The sequence below is a fragment of the Chanodichthys erythropterus genome, chromosome 9, assembly GCF_024489055.1.
Source record: "Chanodichthys erythropterus isolate Z2021 chromosome 9, ASM2448905v1, whole genome shotgun sequence".
NCBI classification, from domain to species: domain Eukaryota; kingdom Metazoa; phylum Chordata; class Actinopteri; order Cypriniformes; family Xenocyprididae; genus Chanodichthys; species Chanodichthys erythropterus.
This window is the reverse complement of record NC_090229.1, coordinates 32,547,190-32,570,241: the sequence shown is the minus strand read 5'-3', so window position 1 is coordinate 32,570,241 and position 23,052 is coordinate 32,547,190. Positions and strand designations below refer to the sequence as shown.

The 23,052-nt window shown below is 35.2% G+C and overlaps 1 protein-coding gene across 4 annotated transcripts; it reads right to left on the bottom strand.

Moving 5' to 3' along the window:
* Positions 1-1,229: 1,229 nt before the first annotated feature.
* On the bottom strand, positions 1,230-23,001 carry clcn6 (chloride channel 6). 4 transcript variants are annotated; one of them, XR_010896015.1, is made up of 24 exons: positions 22,573-23,001; positions 21,745-21,804; positions 21,566-21,631; positions 21,416-21,481; positions 20,886-20,952; positions 20,692-20,798; positions 20,423-20,549; positions 20,093-20,160; positions 19,268-19,326; positions 17,893-18,025; positions 17,663-17,776; positions 16,637-16,803; positions 16,374-16,491; positions 12,341-12,470; positions 10,381-10,534; positions 10,097-10,253; positions 9,706-9,812; positions 9,185-9,371; positions 7,366-7,523; positions 6,766-6,922; positions 4,458-4,565; positions 4,095-4,220; positions 3,375-3,458; positions 1,231-3,229 (listed from the first exon to the last, which is right to left on the bottom strand). XR_010896015.1 is itself a non-coding variant. In XM_067395346.1 (23 exons), the coding sequence occupies exons 1-23, from the start codon at positions 22,645-22,647 to the stop codon at positions 3,456-3,458; spliced, it is 2,514 nt and encodes an 837-aa protein (XP_067251447.1). In that variant the 5' UTR covers positions 22,648-23,001; the 3' UTR covers positions 1,231-3,455. The 4 variants fall into 4 exon arrangements, 2 of the variants coding, with proteins under 2 accessions (XP_067251447.1, XP_067251446.1); XR_010896014.1 differs by having other exon boundaries at positions 1,230-3,229; positions 3,375-4,220; XM_067395346.1 differs by having other exon boundaries at positions 1,231-3,458.
* Positions 23,002-23,052: the final 51 nt, after the last annotated feature.

Sequence of the window (23,052 nt, the reverse complement as noted above, 5' to 3'; positions counted from 1 at the left end):
GGATTATTCTCTTTATAGTGGACTTCAATGGAACGGTTGAAGGTCAAAATTACAGTTTCAGTGCAGCTTCAAAGGGCTTTAAATGACACCAGACGAGGAATTGGAGTCTTATCTAACAAAACGATCAGTCATTTTCTAAAAAAAAAAATTTAAAATTATATACGTTTTAACCATAGATGCATCTTGAACTAGCTCTCTTCTTCTTCTCTATTAGAATTTTGGCAGTGTAGACACTGCTAAGTGTATTACTGCCCTCCACAGGTCAAAGTTTGAACTAATTGTTATATACTATTGTATATGACAATTTAGTTCAAACTTTGACCTGGAATGTAATGTAATAATCCTGGAATGTCAAGATAAGACCCTTATTCCTTGTCTGGTATCGTTTTGAAGCTGCACTGAAGCTTGGAGTCCATTGAAGTCCACTGTAAGGAGAATAATCTTGGAATGTTTTCATCAAAAACCTTAATTTCTTTTCAACTGAAGAAAGAAAGACATGGACATCTTGGATGACATGGGGGTGAGTAAATTATAAGGACATTTTTATTTGAAAGTGGACTAATCCTTTAACATTGTCATATCCATTACCATACTAACAGAGAGTTCAACAGAGTTGTCATGATGATAACAAATGAGACCTTATTGTGTAAGTGTTACCAAAAATCTTACCGACAAAAACCTTTTAAATGGTAATGTGTAGATGCCATTCAAGAAACAAAAAATAAAATATATTTTTGTATATTTAAAAGTAAACACAGTTAATTTTAATGCCATGGCATAAATAAGCTGAAATGTCTCGGTTTAAAGTGAGCATGAAATGGAAGCTGTGACCATCCTTTTTTCCCTATTGTGACGTGTATCCAAGTGAAGCATCTTTTCATGCAAGATAAAAAAAAAAAAGTAGGACAGGACTTGATTTAGTCCATCTGGAATTGACTGGATGGCTGGATCATTGTGGTTTGCTATTGGTCAGTCTCATGTGAATGACAGGTTGCCCCGCCCTCGCACGAGTAAACAAATAAAACGAGAACTGTCAGTTTTGATTTTATGGCGACTTTAATCAGGGCATATTTTTGAAAGCTCTACTATTGTAAGTACTTCCTTATTGCATTTAAAAAAGGCATATAAGGTTGTGTAAGGTCCACCTTTCAGTTTGAAACTATACTCTGATTCATATACTGTAATGATTGACTTTTTATGACAATCTGGTTATGAACGCTGATCGCCACATTTTATAGGGGTCTTCTAGCGGAAGTATGCCATTTAACAAATATTAAATGAATAAAATTAGTTTCCCTAACCATTTTAGGATATATAAAGTTTTATAAATGCTATTAGGCATGCTGTATAAATTCTGACCAAAACTGAACTCATTTTCACACAAGTTTACAAGGGAATACATTTTATTTTAACTATACTGCATTGAATCCATCACCTGAAAAACCATAATGATAGAGTACATGACACTACAATCGAGTATTGAGATTACAGATGATTTTCACATAACATTTGCATGTCACTTTATGAAGCTCTAATAACAGACGGATGGTGTTCAGTCAACTCTCCATAACTGCAGCACATATTCAGTCAACAAAGAAAACTCAAATAAACCGTATGTTATAAAACATACATTTGAAAAGACACATCAAATAAAACTGTGATTGTTTCACATCATAATAAAAAACTGCAATAGATAAATTACATTTTAAAGCATAAATTAAAACATTATTTGCAGCATGTGACAAAATCTCCTCAGTGGAATTCATCTTAAATAAATCAAATAAAAAAAAAAATTACATTAAACGAAAAAAGAAGGAATGTGTAGTGTACAAATGTGCCACCATTTCCTATAATACTATTTAGTCTGCTCTTATAAGTCCCTTGAAATCAAATGCCAGTCGTATTATGATACCGACATCATGACTGTACGTTACAGTGGATGTTAGATTACAAAAAGAAGAATATTACATAAATCCCTGTAATTTAGTGACTTTATGGTGGTTTGATTGGTTTATTATTACAAACACACCCTGAGAACTTTCTTTCCCAACAAAGCAACGTTAAGAATGTCAGGACATTTCAATGGAATTGGCAAAAAGGATTATGATGATAACTGTAAAAATATTGTTAATGCCACAATTACAGTTGGAATATTTTCCACTTATAAATGCCAAAAGACTGGAATTGAATAACCTTAAATTGCTTTTCAAAGTAGAGCAAAAGTGTCACTAGAAAAAGGCATTATAGAAATAATGGCATGATTTAATGAATCATCAATCAGAACTGTATGCATACATTTTATGGATGACTAATATTTATTTAATGCCACATTTTCAATGATTTCCTTATTGAACCTTATTTAAGCCTTATTTATTTGATTGATTGATTACTGCTATGTACCAATTGCATTCCAATTATTTATGTATTGATGACTCTACATTAATACAGTAATTTTTAAAAGTAAAATATTTGTATTATTGCAATACAATGATTTTATTGAAATCAGAATAAATGATGGCAATAGAATTTAAATATTACTCTGGCAGTACAGTAATGAGAATTTTTCATTTGGAGCCTTCATTACCAATGCCACAAAGCTAAAAAAAAAAAAAATCCCAATTTCTTTACAAACGAACAAATCTTTCATTTGATTCTGGGGTGAATAATGACCCAGACATGTTCTTGGTTTCAGATTTTGACCAGGGACTGTGGTCAGTGGTTTATCTCACTCTTTGTGCAAAAGCAAACATTCATAAATGCACAGAAATGGTAAGCACAATTTAAAACATTCAGAACTGAAAAGAGAGAAAATTAAAAGTGCTACAGTGAGGTTGGTAAAGCACAGGCAGCGAACATCGTCAGTACAAGGAAATCAGGATGCTTTCCTGAAATGTGTCGATTAACGGTACCCCACCTGCATTAGTGCTAGCATGATGTGTGTTTGTGTGTGTTTGTGCCTGGACGGGTCAGATACCGAACTCTAGTGGTCCACGCAGGAACTAGGAATGGCTTAAGGGTGCGACCTGAAGCAGGGGTTCAGGTCCGGAGGCGATCTGGTCTCAGGTCCCTGGAGCGTTCGGCTCATCTCATCTGGAGCGAGCCACTACTCAAGTTTGGCTGATTGATCGCAGATGGCGCCAGTGGAGTCTTAGATTGTGATGTAATGCTGTCGAAGTTTAGCAACTAAAAACTCGTGGGTAAGATTATGTCTGGTGATTATTCCCACAATCTAAAAGAGACACAAACATCACAACATAAATTTATGAAACCATTCTTGCATAATTAACTAAGCTTCATCCAAGAAAATATATTTGGAGAAAAAAAATAAAGAAAAAGTTTGTCCAAAAATAAAAATTCTGTTGTCATATACTCACCCTTAAGTCATATGGTTTGTTTTTATTTTTTGCTTTTTTTGTTCATTTTGGAGCTTTACAGCCCCTGGTCACTATATACTTTCACTGAATGGGAAAAAAGCAGCATGAACACTGTACAAAATATCTCTTTTTGTGCTCCACCCAACAAAGAAAGTTTTGGAATGACATAAAGAGAAACTTTAATTTTTTGGTGAACTATTCGCTTAAAAGTACAAAATTACTGAAGACACAAATCTGAAGACACAGACAGTTACTTCTATATTCCTTTGTCCGAAGTTTGTGTTATTTAGGGTACATGTTTACACAACAACTAAAAACAGAAATGTTTTTCTTTTGCGTTTTTGTAAAGTTTTGCATTCAGACAACATTGTCAAAATGATCCCCATTCACACGGGTCTGCGAAAACAACTAAATACGTTATATTATGCTGACAGTCCAGTAGTTGGCGATGTAACTTTGTAAAGAAACGCTACACTACAGACTGAACACATAATGTGCATGTGCATGACGTCACCATTTTCAAAAATTTGCGTTTTTGTAGTTTACACGGAGGCGATAACAGTCTTGTTTTCAAAAACGTGCACTTTGAAACCTGTTTTCAAAAGTTTGTGTTTTCAGACCCCCAAAACACATTATAATGTAAATGAACGGCCAAAATGCATAAAACAGTTTTTAGTTGAAAACGGTGTAGTGTAAACACCCCCTCAGTTTAAGACCTACCTCTCCCACTGCATTGACTACAGATAAGTGTCGAAGCCCCATGGTCCTGAACAGATTGAATACTTGGGAGACGCGCGTGTTTGGAGAGACTGTATACGGACTGGGGTTCATGTAAGGAGTCACATCCTGTAAAAAAGAAAAAAGTTTTTGCTGAGATAAATTAGGTTAATTATGTCTGAGAGAGACCACTGAACAAACTGTCATCACTACATGGCTCACTTTACAACAAGAGCTCTTCAACACTTCCAATTAACACCAATTAATAGTCATTATGCACACCAACACACATCACATATACAGCAGTTTATGAACTGCTGTGAGAGTCACGACATTCCATGAGTTTTATAGGTCAGAGGACTTTACCACTATCATGCGTGGGTTGAGAAGGGCCAGGTCGAGATCGTGGATGTCAGGGAATCGTGGGTAGTCCTCAGTCATCTCTGAATGAGAGAGCCGTGGCTGTGAGGCGCTCTACAGTTGGGGGAAGAGAGAGAGATAGGCTGGTCTCAAACGGTTGGTTGACACATGTATTTGGTTTCAACTGCAAATTAAAGCATAAAAAATCCTAACTCTGATTACCACTAATTTCACTAAAGGTATTAAGCATTTTTTCCACTAAGCAAGAAATCCACTTTAGCAACCTTTAAAAAAAAAAAAAAAAAAAAAAAATAGTACTTATTATGGAAATATACGTTAAAAGAATATACTGTACTTAAAGGGGCTCTATGTAAGTTTTTGACTGTACTAAAGCATAAAAATACCATAATATGTTTGCAGATATTTATTAAACATGCTTGATTCACATACTTGTTTCTCTGAAAACCATAGCTACAGCCTGTCATTTTACTTTGAAAGTTGCGTTCCTTGTCGGAATTTCTGTATATGTTTCCGTCTGTGCAAGACTGCACGTTGAGAATTTACCCAATAGTATTTCTCCACCCCGGGTTGCCAGTTGTCGAAAAACACATGCAGCGAATTGCAGCCATCTGAAGCCAGTGAACAAACTGGGTCAGAGATCGCAGATTCTACCCGACCTAAAGAGCCTCAGCATATATCTAAAAATCTCTATAAACGGGAGCATATTAAAACGCGATATAATAAATCAATAAATCAACTAATTATTTTACAGTGTTAGTCACCTCGCCTTCCAATGTCGCCCCCGTCGCGTGTCTTCAAACTGGCAACCAACGAGAGCGTCGATTCTGAGGGGGTGGGGCGAACTGCAGTACCCTTTTCAACCACTAGTTGTCATTCTTACATAGAGCCCTTTTAAGTGTGAACTGAATTTCGGACTCTTAACTGCATATTAATTGGAATGAAATGAAAATGTAATAATTTATTTTAAATGCAATCAGCTTAAATGCATTTGTTTTAAGTTGGACTGAATTCTTATGTAGAGTAAGTGTAAGAAGTGTACTGCCAAATGTACTGAAAAGCATTTATGGTAAAATAAAATACACCATGTCATTTCTATTGAAACATGTCATGTATTTAAATATATTTGTAATTACACATTTGTAATGATGAAGTTGCAGTATATGTAAAATATATTACATGTACTATTAAATAACACAACAGTTAAAATCTTTACATGTGCTTGACTAAAGATTATTAAATGAAAATTATTTAAAATGTACTTTAAATTAAAACTTTTCATTTTACATTATTACAAATGCACTTTATGTACTTGTAGCAATGCAAAATATTTGATCAGGTGAAATGTTTTAAGGTTAAAGGGGATCTTTTATGCCCTCTTTCAAAGTCTTGATTTTTTTTTTTTTTTTTGGCTACTAGAAAGGGTTTTCATGCTGGAACTTTCAAAAGAACACATTATTTTTGACATGTCACATTGTTGCAGCACCTCTCTTCCCAGTCTGTCAGTAACACTCTGTTTAGTTCCGGTCTCTGTAAAGCCACTCCTTCCTAAAAGCACAATGTGCTCTGATTGGTCAACTGGACCAAAGTGTTGTGATTGGTGAACCGCATCGAGCATGTTTGGGAACTGTCACGCCCCTTACCATAAGCACAAGTTTCAGCACACTTTCAATGCAACTCAACCAGGCCTCACCCCTTTATTTTACATATGCCCTGGGCATGAATTATTTGCATGAGGAGTATTGTGACACAAGACTACAATCAGGCCGTTTCAGTGAGTTCAGAAACAGTGCTTACTGATATAGAGAATAACTCCCTTTGGAGTGGAATTTGTGCTTTGTAACTTTGCAGACTTTTTTTTTTTAATGCTCAAACAGCAAAATTACACACTAAAGAAGCTGAAAATGTATAACAAGCATAACAGGACCCCTTTAAATGACAGTGGTTAATAATATTCTTCCCTGCTCATGCTGCCTTGATTAGCAAAATGGTGGAGAAAGCTATTAAGTTTTATTAAAAAAAAAAAAAAAAACAGGAACAGTTATTAATAAACTACATTAAATTAATTTTTAAGCCATGCACACTCAAGTAATTATAAGGTATAAACATAAGGGGACTACAGGGATGATTCGACCACCTCAAAGAATGATGAGTGTAAGATAAAAAAAAAAAAAATTGAGGTGGGAAATGAAGGCAAGTGAAAAGGTGATGAGACAGGAAGAGAACAAACAAAAGGGAAGAAGAGAGAAGAATCAAGGAGAAGGGGAATAAGAGGAGGCGTTTGAATGACACTGACCGACTGGTTTTCAGCATAGCAGACGCCGCGGATGAGCAAGTTGACGAGCTGTGAACGCAGGATGAGTCCGTGAAAGGTGAGCGGGCGGAACCTCTCCTCCATGGTCCACTCCTCACTGGGCGACTGGTCCGGGTAAAGGTTTGGGTACGGCACATACCTGTCAACATCAACAAAAGGGCTCATGTGGGAAAATAGATTTATCTTTTCATTTTAAATAAAAGGCACAATACTGTTGCAACTCCTCCCCAGTGCACCGACATCATTTATTGAAAATAATGTGACATTGAAAAATGTCAGCATGTTAACATATGATCTCTTATTTTCAATATTCAGCTAACGAATATACCCCAGATTACATATAGAAGCTTAAAAAGGTACATGAACAAAACGTCAGATTGTTTTGTAAGAAATTTATAAGTGGACTTCTGAGAGCTTTAAATGCTCAAAAGAGGAGTTTGTGTGACAATATACACTGCATACAAACTGTCATACAAATTCATCTTGCCTCAATGCTCAGTGTTCTCATAATATAGATGCTTTTCAACCGGAACAGGGTGATAATAGTTATGGAGGTAAAAGGTCAAAGTTCATCTAACTGACCTCCTCTCCAGCATCTGCTGAAGCATGTCCTGCCCTTCCTCCGCTGGCTCCACAACAACCTGCTCATCACACACATTGCGTAGCTCACTTGACGGGTATGATTTCATTGACTGACACCTCCGTCTCTGCTCCCCCGCACGCGTCAACACGCTGGTTTTCTGAAGGAGCGGAAACGTCAAGAGTGAAACGTGTTTTTGTTGGACATAGAAACAAAAAGAATTAGGAATCATAAACTAACACACTTTACATAGAAACAAAAAGAAATAGGAATCATAAACTACCACACTTTACAACTTTAAAATTTAACTAATGTTATTTATAATTTTATATACTGTAGGACTTTGTCTACCCATCGGAATTAAGTTTTGAAAGTAGAGAGTGGATACATTATTTTAGAAGGGGATAAAGTTATAACATTAATGAGAGAGTATAAAAAACAACCTTTTTTCCTTAGAATAACATAGTAACGACAGTAATGAATTGAGCACAATCACATTTATTTAGTTTAGAACACATTTTGTAGTCATGGTCTGAGTCATAGCATGCAAATTTCACAGAAAGAGGAACAAGGGAAAGATTCTAGCAAAGCTGTTGATATTTTTTAAAAATCTTTTCAAAAGTTTCCAATTTACAAACTAGATTTTTCTTTTTCTTTTACGTTTTCTGAAGAAAACAAGAGGTTGCTTGCTTACAGTTTTTCCTCAGTCGCTTTGGTACATTTCTCAGATCACAAAATAATTGTTTTTAAAAACTGCTTGTTCAAACTCCACATCATGTAGTCAGTTGTACACAACATCAAATGCAATTTCTCATTCTTTTGAACAAATTGTAATGGATTATGTACAACTGTCTGCTGTTTCCTGCTTCAATTACTCATGCCATGTTGATCAAAATATATTATACTGGTTCTCTGTTGTATAGTCTTTAAAATAGTCATTTATTTATTTCGTTAGTTAGTTAGTAAATATGTCCTGAATTGATGAATTGCTCTCAAGTGAATTCTGATTTTTTCCCTTAGTGCTGTAAAATGGTTATGTATTTTTCTCGTTTCTCTATTTTTCTCTGCATCGCAATGACATTGTGCTGTAATTTGTTGACAGACCAACAGTAAAGTGAAATGTGAAACCTGTCCAGTTTCTTGCAATCAATATTCCACATACAGCAATGTGTACATTTTGCATTGCTGAAATTAATATATGCAATGCTATACAAAATGCAGCCTTGTACATTTTCAATCACTGTCATCAAAAGCATAGCCATAGTTTACATCAGGAAATACTGAAGGAGTACACTGTTATATTGACAACATGGCTAAGCATTCTTGTTTGTGAACAGTGACCCAGGGACTTATCACTTTGATGGCACTGATATGTTTATTGACATAAATATTTACTTTTGAGAGATGAACTAAGGATTTTAAGAAAGATACAGGCTTTTTGCAGGTAATTCATTGTGTTTGTATGAATTGTTTTGAGAAATGCACTTACTGGTTTGCAAATGTTAAGGATGTTTTAAGAAATGTGCCCAAGCAACCGAGAAAAACTATTAGTTCAAGTCAAAAGAATCACCCCATAGTCTCTATGATAATCTGATCCTTAATTATGGCTCAGAACCTTCCTTCAGTATAGTCCGTTTTATCATCCGCCAGGCAAAAATCACAAGTCGAATCACTCAGAAGAAATACTATGCCTCTCCTCTAAAAAGTACATGATCTGAGTATCAAATAAAGCTAATTTCTGTGCTACTGAGCGAGTAGAACAGTAGACCATTTGCACCATCTTGTGGTCAAAACGCTGGTATAATTGGTGTGATGTTGTACCTTGAATTTGATATTGTTGCTTATGAGGATATTTCCTTTCATAAACTCCTTCTCATTATCTCTGTTCTCTGTGACGACAGGGAAGGCGTGATAGACTGTGGTCCTCAGGATGCTGACCAGAGATTGAATACGGGTGTGAGGATACACATATGTCAGGTTGGGCTCCATGATGTCACTGGCTGTCAATCTAACAGGAAGATGGAGAGACATTAAAACAAATCATTCATACATGCATGCATGCATTCATTAATGGACTAATGAATTTTGAGAGACAAAATAAGGATCTGAATGAAAATTTGAGAGATTCTAAGAACTAATGATTTTAAGCAATGAATGAACGAACGAATGAACATTTGAAAAATTAACTAAGGATTTAAATTAATTGTGATTGTGAATTATTTGACAAATAATACTATGAAATGCAGAGATTTTAAAGTGTATCTTAAAAGTCCAAATACTTGTGGGAGCCTTGGTAAGTCACACTAAAAACCATTGTGACACTTGTAATACAAAAGTCTCACTTGTCCATCTCGACTTCTGTTTCCCATTCCAGCAGCGGGACTCCTTTCAGGTGAATGTGAACATCATATATTCCCTTATTAAAGAAATCTCCTGTCCATTTGGCCACCTGAGACAAATAATGGCAGTTAGAAGTGTAAATTTAATTAAAGAGAAGAATGGAGACATTATTTGTAGATTTGTTTTTTTCACTGTTTTTTTATTGTATTAAATTCTAATTATACTCTACTGGGAAGACATTCATAAAGGGTGTAGTCTGATAGTTGAAAAGTCAACTTCACAACTGTCCAAAATAATTGTATTTATTATCACATAAACATCCAGGTTGATGATTTTCTATAAAACATAAAAACAGCAAATTCAGATATCAGTTATAATGATTTGTTTTCCTACCATTAGTGTTATCATAATAGGAAGTCCGTAGGTGATCTCATTGGTCGATTCAATTAAGATGACAGTCAGGCTGATGGTCATTCTAACCACACCTCCTAGGAAAGCAGCTGCTCCAATCAAGGCAAAGGTTCCCGAATAGATTTGCATGTGGAAGTTACTGCAATTACACACATTGAAACAACATTTTACATTCATGCCAAAAAAAATGTTTTAAATACATGTGTCCTGTTCCAAAAGGTGACTTTTGTAGTTCTTAAGGCATTATACACAGGAATAAATCTCACATTTTGAGGATATTGGCCACCAAGCGTCCAAGTGAAGCTCCACAGAGAAGAGACGGGACAAACAGACCACTGGGGACGGACACACCATATGTCCAACAGCTCAGAAAAAAATACAGCACAAAGAACAGCGAGAGGGTGACCGGACTAAAGGTAGCTGTGAACAAAACCAGACCAAGCAGGTAGAAAGAGAGGCAGAGGGGGTTAGAAAATAGAGCGGTACAGTCAAACTTCAACTTGAATTCTACAGAGCATAACATACAGGTGAGGGCTAGATGTTTAATTACATTTTGGATTCTGACAATTATGAAAACAAGATAAAACGATTATTGTGCCACATTCTGTTTCACAATGAATCTCTCAGTTATTTTTTCTTTACAGCAGTGTGATTTCACCCTTGTTAAGGGAACATGGGACTCATGAACAACCATCACAAAACAAAAAAACAGTCATAGATAATCAAGGTAAGAATAAATGGTTCCTAAAGTACGGGGCCATTTTTAATTGTATTTATCATATCATATCATGTCATATCATGTCATATATTATATTATATATACACACACATACAGCTATGGAAAAATTAAGAGACCACTCCAAGTTCAGAAATCAATGTTAAGTGGTCTCTTAAACAAAATAAGAAAAATTGTGACATCTTCATCCTGTTCAAAAGTTTTCACCCCCCGACTCTTAATGCATTGTGTTTCCTTCTGGAGCATCAGTGAATGTTTGAACCTTTTGTAATAGCTGTGTTTGAGTCCTTCAGTTGTCCTCAGTATGAAAACACAGATCTCAAAATCCTACAGTCACTGCTGGAAAGGGTTCAAATATGCAAAAATGCTTGAAAACTGATGAATCTGCAGGAGCTGGAGGATTTTTCTGAAGAACAGAGCTCAGTTTAACTGCTCAGGACAAACAAGAGACTCATGAACAACCATCACAAAACAAAAAAACAGTCGTGGATCATCAGGTAACGCCACAATATTGAGAATCAATGGTTCACATATTTATGAATGGGGTTATTTTAATAAATTCAGCTATTGTTTGGGACCAAATGCAAACATCTTTTATGTAAAATATCTTACTCAGGACAGTACTAAACAAAAAATAACATGCATTTTTTATTATCCCTCTTATTTTATTAAAATAATTCTCATTTTCACAGATTCTGCAAGGGGTTCACATACTTTTTCATGCCACTTTGTGTGTGTGTGTGTGTATATATTATATTATATAATATTATAATATTATAAATTATTACACACACACACACACACACTTGCACAGGGGCATTAAATGTATCAAAAGTGACAGTAAAGACATTTATAACATTAAAAAAAAGTTTCTTTTGAACTTTCTATTCAAATAATTCGGAAAATTGAGCAGCAAACAAACTAGCATATTAGAATGATTTTGAGAAAATCATGTGACACTGAAGACTGGGGTAATGGCTGCTGAAAATTCACAGGAGTATATGACATATGAAAATATACTAAAATAGAAAACAGTTCTTTGAATTGTAATAATATAATAATAATTTTGCTGTATTTTTATCAAATAAATGTAACCTTGGTGAACAAAAGAGTCTTATATAACATTTGTTTTAAAAAACGAAACCAACATAATTATTCCAAACTTTTGACCTGTAGTGTATTATTTATTGTTTTTAAGTCATGGAGTAATCGTGATCTTAACATTCAATTAAAAAAAAAAAAAAAAAAAAAAAAAATTTCCATCATTGAGCAGTCCTAAAACAGGTTGAGGTGGAGTAAATGACAGACATTTTATATTTTGGGTAAAGGTCTTTAAGGCTTAAAAATCTATTTGTTAAAAATTTCTGAAAAGCCTTTGGAAAACAGTTTGCTAGGAAAAAAAAGTGGTGGCACATTCAAAATAGCAAAATATGCTGTGAATGAACAAAATCTGCTCATAAACAGTATATTGCTGCATGTAACTTTCTTACCATTCTGGTGGAAAAGCTGGTGGATTGCCACCTCTTGAGGGTTGAAGAACAGAGTCGCCATGTCATTATATGTGTTGTTGTAGCAGAAGAATCGCCGTATGGTTGAGTTCACCTCCTCATTTACAGATCCCTACAAAACACAAACCATTACTGTACCGACTGATTCAGTCTGCACACGAAAAAGGACAGCTTTCTAGAAATTAGAAGTTATAATCTGAAGTGTGGACCTGGAATGTGTTTCCCAAATGCACTGTTAGCCAACTATGGTTGCAAGTTCCATCATTACCAACATAGTTCAACAATTTGGAGTTTCCTGAAACCATACTTCCAACGAACATTCGCAAACAGTGTCACAAGCTTGCGTGGTTGGAACTACTGCTCTTGAGCTGTGGTTAGAAGCATAGTTTCTTGTTAAAATGACATGTGGACTTAAATAGATTATGCTCTTGGGCACAATAAGCAAACTAACATTCAGTACATTCTAGATCTTTCATCCCATTTAAATATATACACATGTGAATCTATATAGTTTAGTGTGTCAACTAGTAGCGCCGTTTTTGAGGAGTGTGTATATGCATAAATGCCCAGGAAATAAAAGAACTGGTTACACTTTATATTAGGTGTCTTAGTAAAAAAAAAGAAAAAGAAAAAAATGTTTGGTACAATGTACTTATAATGTTCTTATTATATTGCAAAACACACACTGAGGAGGGATATGGGTAGGTTTAGGTTTTTTGGTGGTGTGGTTAGGTTTCAGGGTAGGTTGTAAGGGTGTAAGGTGTAAGGGAAGGGTCAATGGTGTAATTATAAATTTAATCAGAGAAATTAAATTAAAGATGTAATTACATGAAGGGATTTTTAAATATTAGTACAATATAAAAAAACGGTATATACTAGGGGTGTGATTATACACTTAGCTCACGAGACAATACATGATATTGGGTTCATGAGAACGAGACAAGGCGATATTTTTAAGAAACACTATATGAAATCTGCAAGGACAAAATATGACTGGAAAAAAAGTGTCTTATTTGAATGAAAGTCACAAAATGCAAAAGAATGCATGTGCATTTAACCTATTATTTAACTAATTTAGGGCTGTCACCAGCCATGGGGAGCATTGGGACTTTCCCGGTGGGCCAATCGCTGAAGCGAGGGAGACCTTCCCCATATTACATTTTTAAATTACAGCACATGCAAAATTGCAAAAAGCAAATATTCCAAAAGTGTGACAAAGTGGCGCTACCCGATGCATCTGTTCCATGGTAAATTGGTAAATGCAAATACCCACAATTACAGACTTATATGTTTTTTATAGTTTCTACATGTTTAAGGTATTTTTTATCACAAATTCCATAGTTTATTATTACTTTATTTAATTTGAAAAAACATACAACCATGGTAAGGACTAGTCTACAGTTAAACTCTGGATTCTATGCAAGAACTATTGTAAATTTCATTAGGGCAACTAAAAAGGATAATTTAACAAAATAACTTTAAAGCCTGGATCCTATGAATTAAGTCAAGTCAAGTCACCTTTATTTATATAGTGCTTTTTACAATGCAGATTGTATCAAAGCAGCTTTACATTGATAACTGGTACATAATTTTTGCTGCACAGCAGCTCTTCAAGAATAGTGTCAATGCAGGCAGATCAAAGCACTGTTGAATAAATGTCAAGAATACTGTTGAATATCAAATGTCAAGTCAAATGTCAAGTGTCCCCAACTAAGCAAGCCAAAGGCGACAACGGCAAGGAACCCAAACTCCAACAGGTGACATCAGGTGGCAGACAAGTGGCAAATAGATGTTAAAATGGAAAAAAAAAAACCTTGGGAGAAACCAGGCTTAGTCGGGGGGCCAGTTCTCCTCTGGCGAACAGTGCTTTGTTACGAATCAGGTTGCTATCATAAATCTGAATTAAGGACAAAGCTTTCTTTTTAAATATGTTTAGTTCTAATGAATTTTAATTGAAGTAATGTTAATTCAATAAGAGCCCAATTAAAGATAATTATCATAAATTAATTATCTTTTTTTAATTAATTAATTATCTTTTTTATTAATTATCTGTCTTATATAAATTAGGTGTTAACCATTTACAAATGGTATAGATCTTAAAGGGATAGTTTACCCAAAGGTGAAAATTGTCATCATTTACTCATCATCATGTCATTCCAAACCTGTTTGAATTTCTTTCTTCTGTGGAACATAAAAGAAGATAATTTGAGAAATGTCTTTTTCCCCCTCACTGTCCATTCAGTAGAATTCAAGGGTAACCAAAATGGTTTGGTTACAACATTCTTCAAAATATCTTCTTTTGTGTTACACAGAAGAGAGAAAGTCATACTGCTTTGGAATGACATGAGGGAGAGTAAATGATGACAGAATGTAATAGCAGTAAATTAGTAACACTTTACAATAAGGTTCATTAGTTAACATGAACTAATAATGAACTGCACTTATACAGCATTTATTAATCTTTGTTAATTTCAACATTACTTAATGCACTGTGAACTAACATGAACAAACAATGAACAAATGCATTAACTAACGTTAACAAAGCTTAGTAAATACAGTAACAAACGTATTGCTCATGGTTAGTTCACGTTAGTGAATACATTTTACTAATGTTTAACTAATGAACCTTACTGTAAAGTGTTACCAGTAAATTTACTTTACTGCATCCTAGCTCAAAATCAGTGTTTTCCTGTCAAGTGTATTTCTAGGTGACAAAATGCATTATTAAGTTTGTTAAATGCATTTGCAGTGTATTCAATTATATCCATCATAATATGTTTGTCCTGTATTGTTTATTCATTTATTTACTCCAAAACCAAAAACTCCAGCAAAAAATTCACTCATGGACTGGATGCGCTGTATTTGTCTAGGGCTACGTTTTAGCCCCAGTCCAGCCCTGGCTGTCACTACTTGATTACAAAAATAATCGTTTATTTTTACAATTAATTGAGCAATCTGAATTTATTTTATTATTTTTTTTGTGGTGAAAAAAATATACCTAAGTGAATACCCTTTAAAATGACTTAAATTACATATGTAGTAACAATGAGGCAATAATAATTGGTTTACATAAAGTACATAAAGCAAGTAATTTTATGGTTTTATTGAACAAATATTCATAATATAATAAATACATTATACATCATATTATATATGTATTATAACAAATGCCAGCAGAGGGTTCTGGTTATTATTGTTGCTACACTTTAGCATGAATAAATCCTTGTTTAATATTGGCCAAAACAACATTTAATTTAAGTGTCCATTTAATCTGTAAAATTTGGCCACATCTTTGACCACAAAAGCAATGCTACAGCCACTATAATTTCTTGAACAAGAATGTGTGGACATCAAAACATGCAAACTCAGAGCGAGGGTTTAAACTTATTTTATAATTGCGATAAACAACAGTTTGCAAATTCAGAAACATACTGATGTATTCTCCTGTGTTAGTGTAGTTTTATAAATGAATAACTATGCTATATTGTGATTTTTAAATTGTTTTAATACATCGTGTAGCCTTAGAAAATGATCTAATAATGGGGCTCATGGGTTTTTATCCATGGAATAACACCACTTCTGGTATTTAATTTAACTCTAATTTAATTAAGAAATCGTTACAGCCCTACACTATTCATCGTCTAATGAATGTCACTTCAGTTCTACTTTCTGAGTGTTAATTATCATATGCAGTAAAAAACAGAACAATTGAATGCAAGCACTGTAAAAGGTTTTGCCACAAACTCAACTCAGTCATGCTTATACAAGACAGCTTTTCACCTCCATGAGAAAAAATGTCAGGTTTTAATATCAAGAGATCTTGTCACACCCCTAGTATATACGCGATAAGTGCATTGCATAAAATTATTAATTTAAATGTTATTATTACATAGTAGTTAAAGACAATTAATATAAAGTGGGACCAAAGAAGCTAAGAAAAAAATAGATTAGAATTAGAAGAGAGAATGAAAGAAATGATGTTAAAAGAGAGATAGGAAGCTGGTCCCAGACTGACCTGTGTTGATGTGTTGTTATTTGTGGTGGAGACTAAATCTCGGCACTCCCCCAGAGTCACTGAAGCCATGAAGATCACTAATGAAGTCACCATACACACCAACAGACTCTCCAACACCCTGCCAATAAAAGAAATATAAAATATTGCCATATGAACAAGTCAGAAAGCTACTCTCTTCATATCTGGGTAGTTAAATTTTAAAAGTTGTTATGAATAGTTTCATTCAATATTAAATCCATATAATTGAGATATGTCTCAGGCACCTGACGAATCTTGCTTTGGGATGAACGTTTCTCATGCGGTATTTTGCGAGCCGTTTGTTGATGCAGTTGAACAGCGCGCCGAGCAGACCTCCTGCCACCCCCATTAATACAAAAAATGCCAAATCTACTGCCGTCCACAAATGACATGACTTATCTCCATCTGTGCACTGCAGATAGCAAAGAAAAACAAATAAGGCAAAACCACAAACCTGCTTCAGTTTGTTTTTCATTAATTAATTGATCTTTTTTTTTTTTTTTTAAGTCAACAGGAAACTGCATTTCGCAAGTGATCAGGATGTGGAAGCATAAGGTTAAATTCACCCTCAAGAGCATCTTAGCTAGCATTTATGACAGTAACAATAAATTACTGCATTAACTATTATTTATTTATCTTTTAATTTAAAAAAAGCTGCATTACCTACAATGTTAGGCTAAATCAAAAAGCATTCTGGCTTTGTTTGAAAAGGATATTACAATTTGATAAAATATTATAACAACTACATGTTTTTTTTAAGAATACTGTGCACAAATAATTAATTTTTCACAGTGAGAATGTGCATTAACCCTTAAATCTATACCTCGGTTAGACATCAACCTTCTTAGTATTCCTCAATCTATTTATTCTTAACAATATAACAAGAAAAAATACAAAAGAATATCTATTTTCAAATTCATTTTTTGTAAAAACAAAAACAAAAATTATTTTATTTTTGGCAACTGTTATTAAAATTTTAGTAGAGTTTTATGTTACTGTGGCAGTAAGAAATACATCCCTGTTAGATGGATTTCTTAGATCCGGGTCGCTAAAGACCTGAATGTGTAATAATGATTGGTGAAACATTCATGCATTTAAGGATTAAGAAAGTAATAGGCCAATTAAATATTTAAATGTAGAGGAGGACATGAAAGAATTTGGTTAATTTAAAATGTGTCATGTTACTACCATATTATCACCTAATTTACATCAGCACAATAAAAATGCATATAATAAAAGGAATATAATGTTTTCATTCTGTAGTTCTTCACCTTAAACTCTCCAAAGTTGAGCAGGCCAGGGAGCTGGAATGATCCCCATTTATTGAAGTTGATCCCAGAACGAAAGAAGTTGAGTGTGAAAGTGGCAGACATGGAGCAGAACAACTAAAAGACAGAAAAGAGACAGAGAGATAGGGAATTATAGTGGATGAAGGTTAAGTAGCAATTTCTGAGCACACACCAAAACCTAAACAAACAAAAAACAACAAACATCAACATACCACTTTCCATGTGAGAGCCTGGTTCCAGAAGGATGACCCTTCCTCTAGACTAAAGAGTGTGCCCCCTATGGGTGCCCCGAAGGCAGCTGCAACTCCGGCCGCTGCACCCGCTGAGACAAAATCCCTTTTGTCCCTGAACACAACATAAAATAAATCACTGAGAAATCAATATTTCCCCATTCACTTGATTAATACAAATGTTACAGCAGTGCACATTTTTCTAAAGATGAATAAATGATTTTTAAAATAATCTTAATCGTACAATAATAATATTCTAAATATTCATCTTTTATTAAAATGAAATAACCTGTAACATCTTGATCTGCCTGACAAAAGCTACACATGCTATTGGATCATGTTAATCAATAAACAATTTCTTTGAACAAGCTTTAAGCATTTACATTTCCCATTTTTGATCCGAACAATTATCAATGGATATAATGTTCGGTACTGCATTTTTTTCACATGGAAATATACCACATTACAGAGGTAAAGGGTTGCAGAAAGTGGAGGTAAACGCTGTTTTACATTCATTTTACACTATGATATTGGGCACTATTTTAATGATCTAAGTGCATGGTCTAAAGCGCAAGGTACACGTGCACTTAGGATGTGTCCGAATCCACTTTTGCTAGTTGAATGATGGGCACACCAGGCGCATGGTCTAAAAGGGTCGTCCCTATTCTCTTAATGATTCATGGGTGTGTTTTGGGTGTAACATGAAATAAACCAATTAGTCTCATCTCCCATTCTCTTTAAAAGCCAGTTGCGCTCATGCCATGGCAGCGCAAATTTGCTATTCACATGGCGGAATTTGCAAGCAGAAAAACTGAACTCTTCTCTAGCGAGGAAACGGATCTGCTCGTGGGCAAGGTTAATGCGCGCGAGCAGACCATCTACGGGACAAGCCGGATTCCACCAAAGCATTTTTATCTTTATGCACACCATAATAATCTTTTAATATTTGGCTTGTTTGTGTGCTGCTGTGCATCTGTGTGTGTTTAATAAGCAGAGTGTATGCATGTTGTGCACCCACATATAGGCGTATATTACTAACGCGCTCTTTAAATAACAAAACAAATATTGTGCCATTGACTTTAGACCAGGTTTCAGTTGGTCAATGGAGCATTCTGTTTCAGTTGCCTCAAAATAGCAAAGCACCAACAATGCGCCTGAACACACCTAATTTTCAGACCAGCACACCCATGGACGCACAAATGGGCGCAAATGCTATTTGCTATTTAAACAATGCAGCTCAGGACATGAAAATGATAACTGCGTCGGGCTGAAACTAGCAAAAAACACTTGCATCGCGGCTAGCATTGGGCCGGGTGTATGATAGAGCCCTTAGTATTTGGTGTGATATATTGCTCACCTGTCACTGCGGAAATAGGGGAAGTGAAAAAGGATCTTCTTGAAGGTGATGCTCTGAAACTAACCAGACATACAAACATGCATTCAAAAGATTTATCTATGACTGTGACAGGAAAGATAAAGCATAAATTACATACCAAGTAACATTCAGAGCACAAAACATTCATTAACCATCTAAAGCAGAGGTCCTGGAGGGCTGCTGTCCTGCAAAGTTTAGCTCCAACCCCAATTAATCACACCTGAACCAGCTAATCAAGGTCTTGCTGGGCATAGGGCTGGGCGATATATCGCATGCAATTGTCACGCGCATTTTCGTCAGTAAAGCCGGTTCCCTGATTACCGCTAAATCGCCATCACCTGCTTTCAAATGGAGCGGCATTTAATAAACAGAGCCGTAGTTCACTGATAAGCCACGCAATATCGCGTTCATTATCGAAGGCGATTCATCTGCGATATGAACGCGATATTGCGTGGCTTATCAGTGATCTACGGCTCTGTCTATTAAATGCCGCTCCATTTGAAAGCAGGTGATGGTGATTTAGCGGTAATCAGGGAACCGGCTTTACTGACGAAATGCGCGTGACAATCGCATGCGATATATCGCCCAGCCCTAGCTGGGCATACAAGAAACTTTCAAGCAGGTGTGTTGGAGCTGTTTGGAACTAAACTCTGCAGGACAGCGGCCCTCCAGGACTGAGTTTGGAGACCTCTGATCTAAAGTATTGTCAATCTTAACATCTTTCTATGGCAGAAGGGTTAAAGATTAGTGAAATCAGTATGTGTATTACTCAGCTCACGTAGGAAACCTCAGTATATGGAGGAGTACCTGAGGAAGTCCTGCCCCTACTATCGCTCCACTGTGGATCATTGGTCCCTCTTTACCCACAAACAATCCTGAAACAACAACAACAATACAGTCAGTCTGGAACAACTTTTAAAAGACATATCACTGTCATTGTTCTGCATGGCTCTGAAGAAAACCACATAACTTTTACACATATTAGCGGTATCAGGCCAGTATACAAATATTTTTCTTTAAAATCTGAACCAAAAAGTGCTTTAAGTGGCAGTCACCATTAAAAGTCAAATAGAGCACAGACCCAGGCTTCATTCTAATCACTGTACTACTGATATAGGTTATTTTCCTCATAATTACCTCCAGCAACAGCAAACAGGACCCCAGTGACCTTACAAATGAAGGTCCGCAGCCGCACAATTCCTGGAATCTTTACTCCGTTAAGGTAACTTTTAATTTCTGGGATGCCAGACCCAGCTGCAACAGGCTATATACAGGGAAAAAATAGATTGATTATATACTCCCCCCACATACAAACTCTACACAATTATTAAATTTGCCTTTTTAATAATAGCATGCAATTTTGATTTTACGTTGACTTTGTTTAACATATATTTAGATGTTCTTACCTCAATGAGCACCAGAACACTGGAGATGAATATGAACATCATATTGAGAGCCAGCAGCTCCAGTAATGAGAGAGCTAAACAGCCATTCTCACTGCATTCCTCCACAGCTAAACAACACGTCAAGGACTCCACTCAGCAAATAGTGCAAAATGACACAAACTAAAATACAAAGCAGCATTGAGCAGAAAAGATACATTGTCCAACCAAGCTGAACTTCAGCTGAGTGAAGAGCCGCACAAAGAAATCCACAAACAGGCCAGTCTGAAAAAAAAGAGAGAAATCATCATTTCTAATAACCATATAAACTGTACAGAGAAGTACATTAAGAATCTTAAGGGTCCCAAAAGACCTCTTTATTGAAATGAATGTATTTTATTTATTTAATTTTGGGGTAAAATATGACCTGGGCACATTTATCAGTTTAAATATATTTGTATGTACTAAATGTTTACAACATAAAATTACAGATAACCAATATTAATATTATTAACAAACTACTTACCACAACAAAGGCATTGGTTCTCATTTTATATTGTAGTTATCATTTTATATTGAATATCTCAGATATTCTATTCCCAGTGACATTTGATTTTGAGCAATTCAAGTATATGCAGAATGTATAGTTCTCTATAAATGTCAAATTCTTTTGTAGAAATATAGTATATTGTATGCTATAAACCTTGATCAAAATTATTAAAGATACATAAACCACCCCAAAACATACCAGTCCTGTTGATACTCCGATCGCAAAGACCAAAATCCACTTTATCGCTTCATACTTTTTGGCTTTCTGTAAGAGAAATTAGATCATGAGCTTGGTAAACAGGGACTTGACATCACTGAATATGATAAATGATGACATAACACATTTTACCTTATTATCCAACCCCTCTAAAACCTCCAAGAATGGCTCATTAATACATCGGTCATAATCCAAACTCTGAAATGTCAAATATGAATAAAGACATTACATGCAGAATTCATACTGTTCAAACACTACAGTTAAAGACAAAAGATCGTGTTTCAATTACTTTATGTACATTAATCACTGACCTCATAGTCTTTTCTTGGCAATATTTCATCATCGTCTTCTCTGGTTTCACCCAGTATTGTCTAACAAGCAAAAGTCAGCAGTAAATTAATAAAATCATGTCAACACAATTATAAAAGAGACCAAATGCTTAAGAAAGTAAACCCCCATTCTGATGGTTTCCTTTGGGTGGTTCTGAGGTTTCCCAGAATGGGATCTCAGTCCTTAAAATGAACAGATGGCCTGTGATGACTCTAAACAATGGAGGGACTCTTTCTGTGCACATTTCTGACATTTCACTCTATTAAACCTAGAATAATGGCTAATGCAAAATATTTCTCTACAATATCAACACTTTCTATTTTTACAACAATAAAGGAACTCATTAACAGTATTATTAAATCATCACAATATCAAGAAATACAAGTTGTGTCTCATAACGTGATTTAGCTGCCTATCTAAACAATGTTTTGGTGATATAACGACCCAATTACACGATGTCCTCCTAGTAACATAGGCTATTATACAAAACTGCTGCACTGGCTAAATATGCCCAATTATGTCGTCTAGATAGGGAGTACACTAGATTCAGAAACAGTTACACTTTCATTTTCAGTGATAATATTGCATATGAATTGAACAACTTGTTAAGTTGTACTGCTCTCAGTAGAATCAGTTTGATTGCTAAACCTATTGTTAGTGTACACTTGATTTACATGATGCTGTTTACAGTGAATTTGGGTGGAGAATAACAGATACAGCATAATTTACCACGTCATAAAACACGCGCATTTCCTTCAACAAGGCGCTTTGCGTTAGGAAACAGATAATACACATATATTAACTCATACCAGCTCCTCTGGTGTTCTTGTTTCGCCTTCATTGCAGCAGCACTGACAACACAAACATCCTCCACAGCACGCCATCTTCAGCAACACACCGCTACTAGAGCGCACCGCATCACATGACCATCACACGAGAGTTGAAGTATTCAAGCGCGCACCAGCTGCGCAGATTTAACGCAGACAAGCTGTTTTTTTTTTTTCAAGCACGCACCAGCTGCGCAGATTTAACGCAGACAAGCTGTTTTTTTTTTCAAGCACGCACCAGTTACACATGTGTAACGTTCTAAGTCCGACACCGGGGACACAAGCTCATAATTGGTCAGAACCGGTTAATATTCATTACAAATATTTCAAGAAAAATAAACAAAAAGACGTCAAAGAATAAAGAACAGATTGGATAAATAGGTTTACTTTTCTTTTCTCAGTGTGAACATGTGCGTATCTGCCTGCACATACACATATAGCTCATTTAATTATTAATAAGTA

Bases quoted from the DNA above. Each gene is read 5' to 3' on its own strand.
- clcn6 (XM_067395345.1), bottom strand. From the start codon at position 22,647: ATGGCGTGCTGTGGAGGATGTTTGTGTTGTCAGTGCTGCTGCAATGAA. The intron at 21,805-22,572 runs GTATGAGTTAAT...TTTGCTTGTTAG, and splicing joins CAAGAACACCAGAGGAGCTG to ACAATACTGGGTGAAACCAG. The intron at 21,482-21,565 runs GTAAAATGTGTT...TTTCTCTTACAG, and splicing joins TAGAGGGGTTGGATAATAAG to AAAGCCAAAAAGTATGAAGC.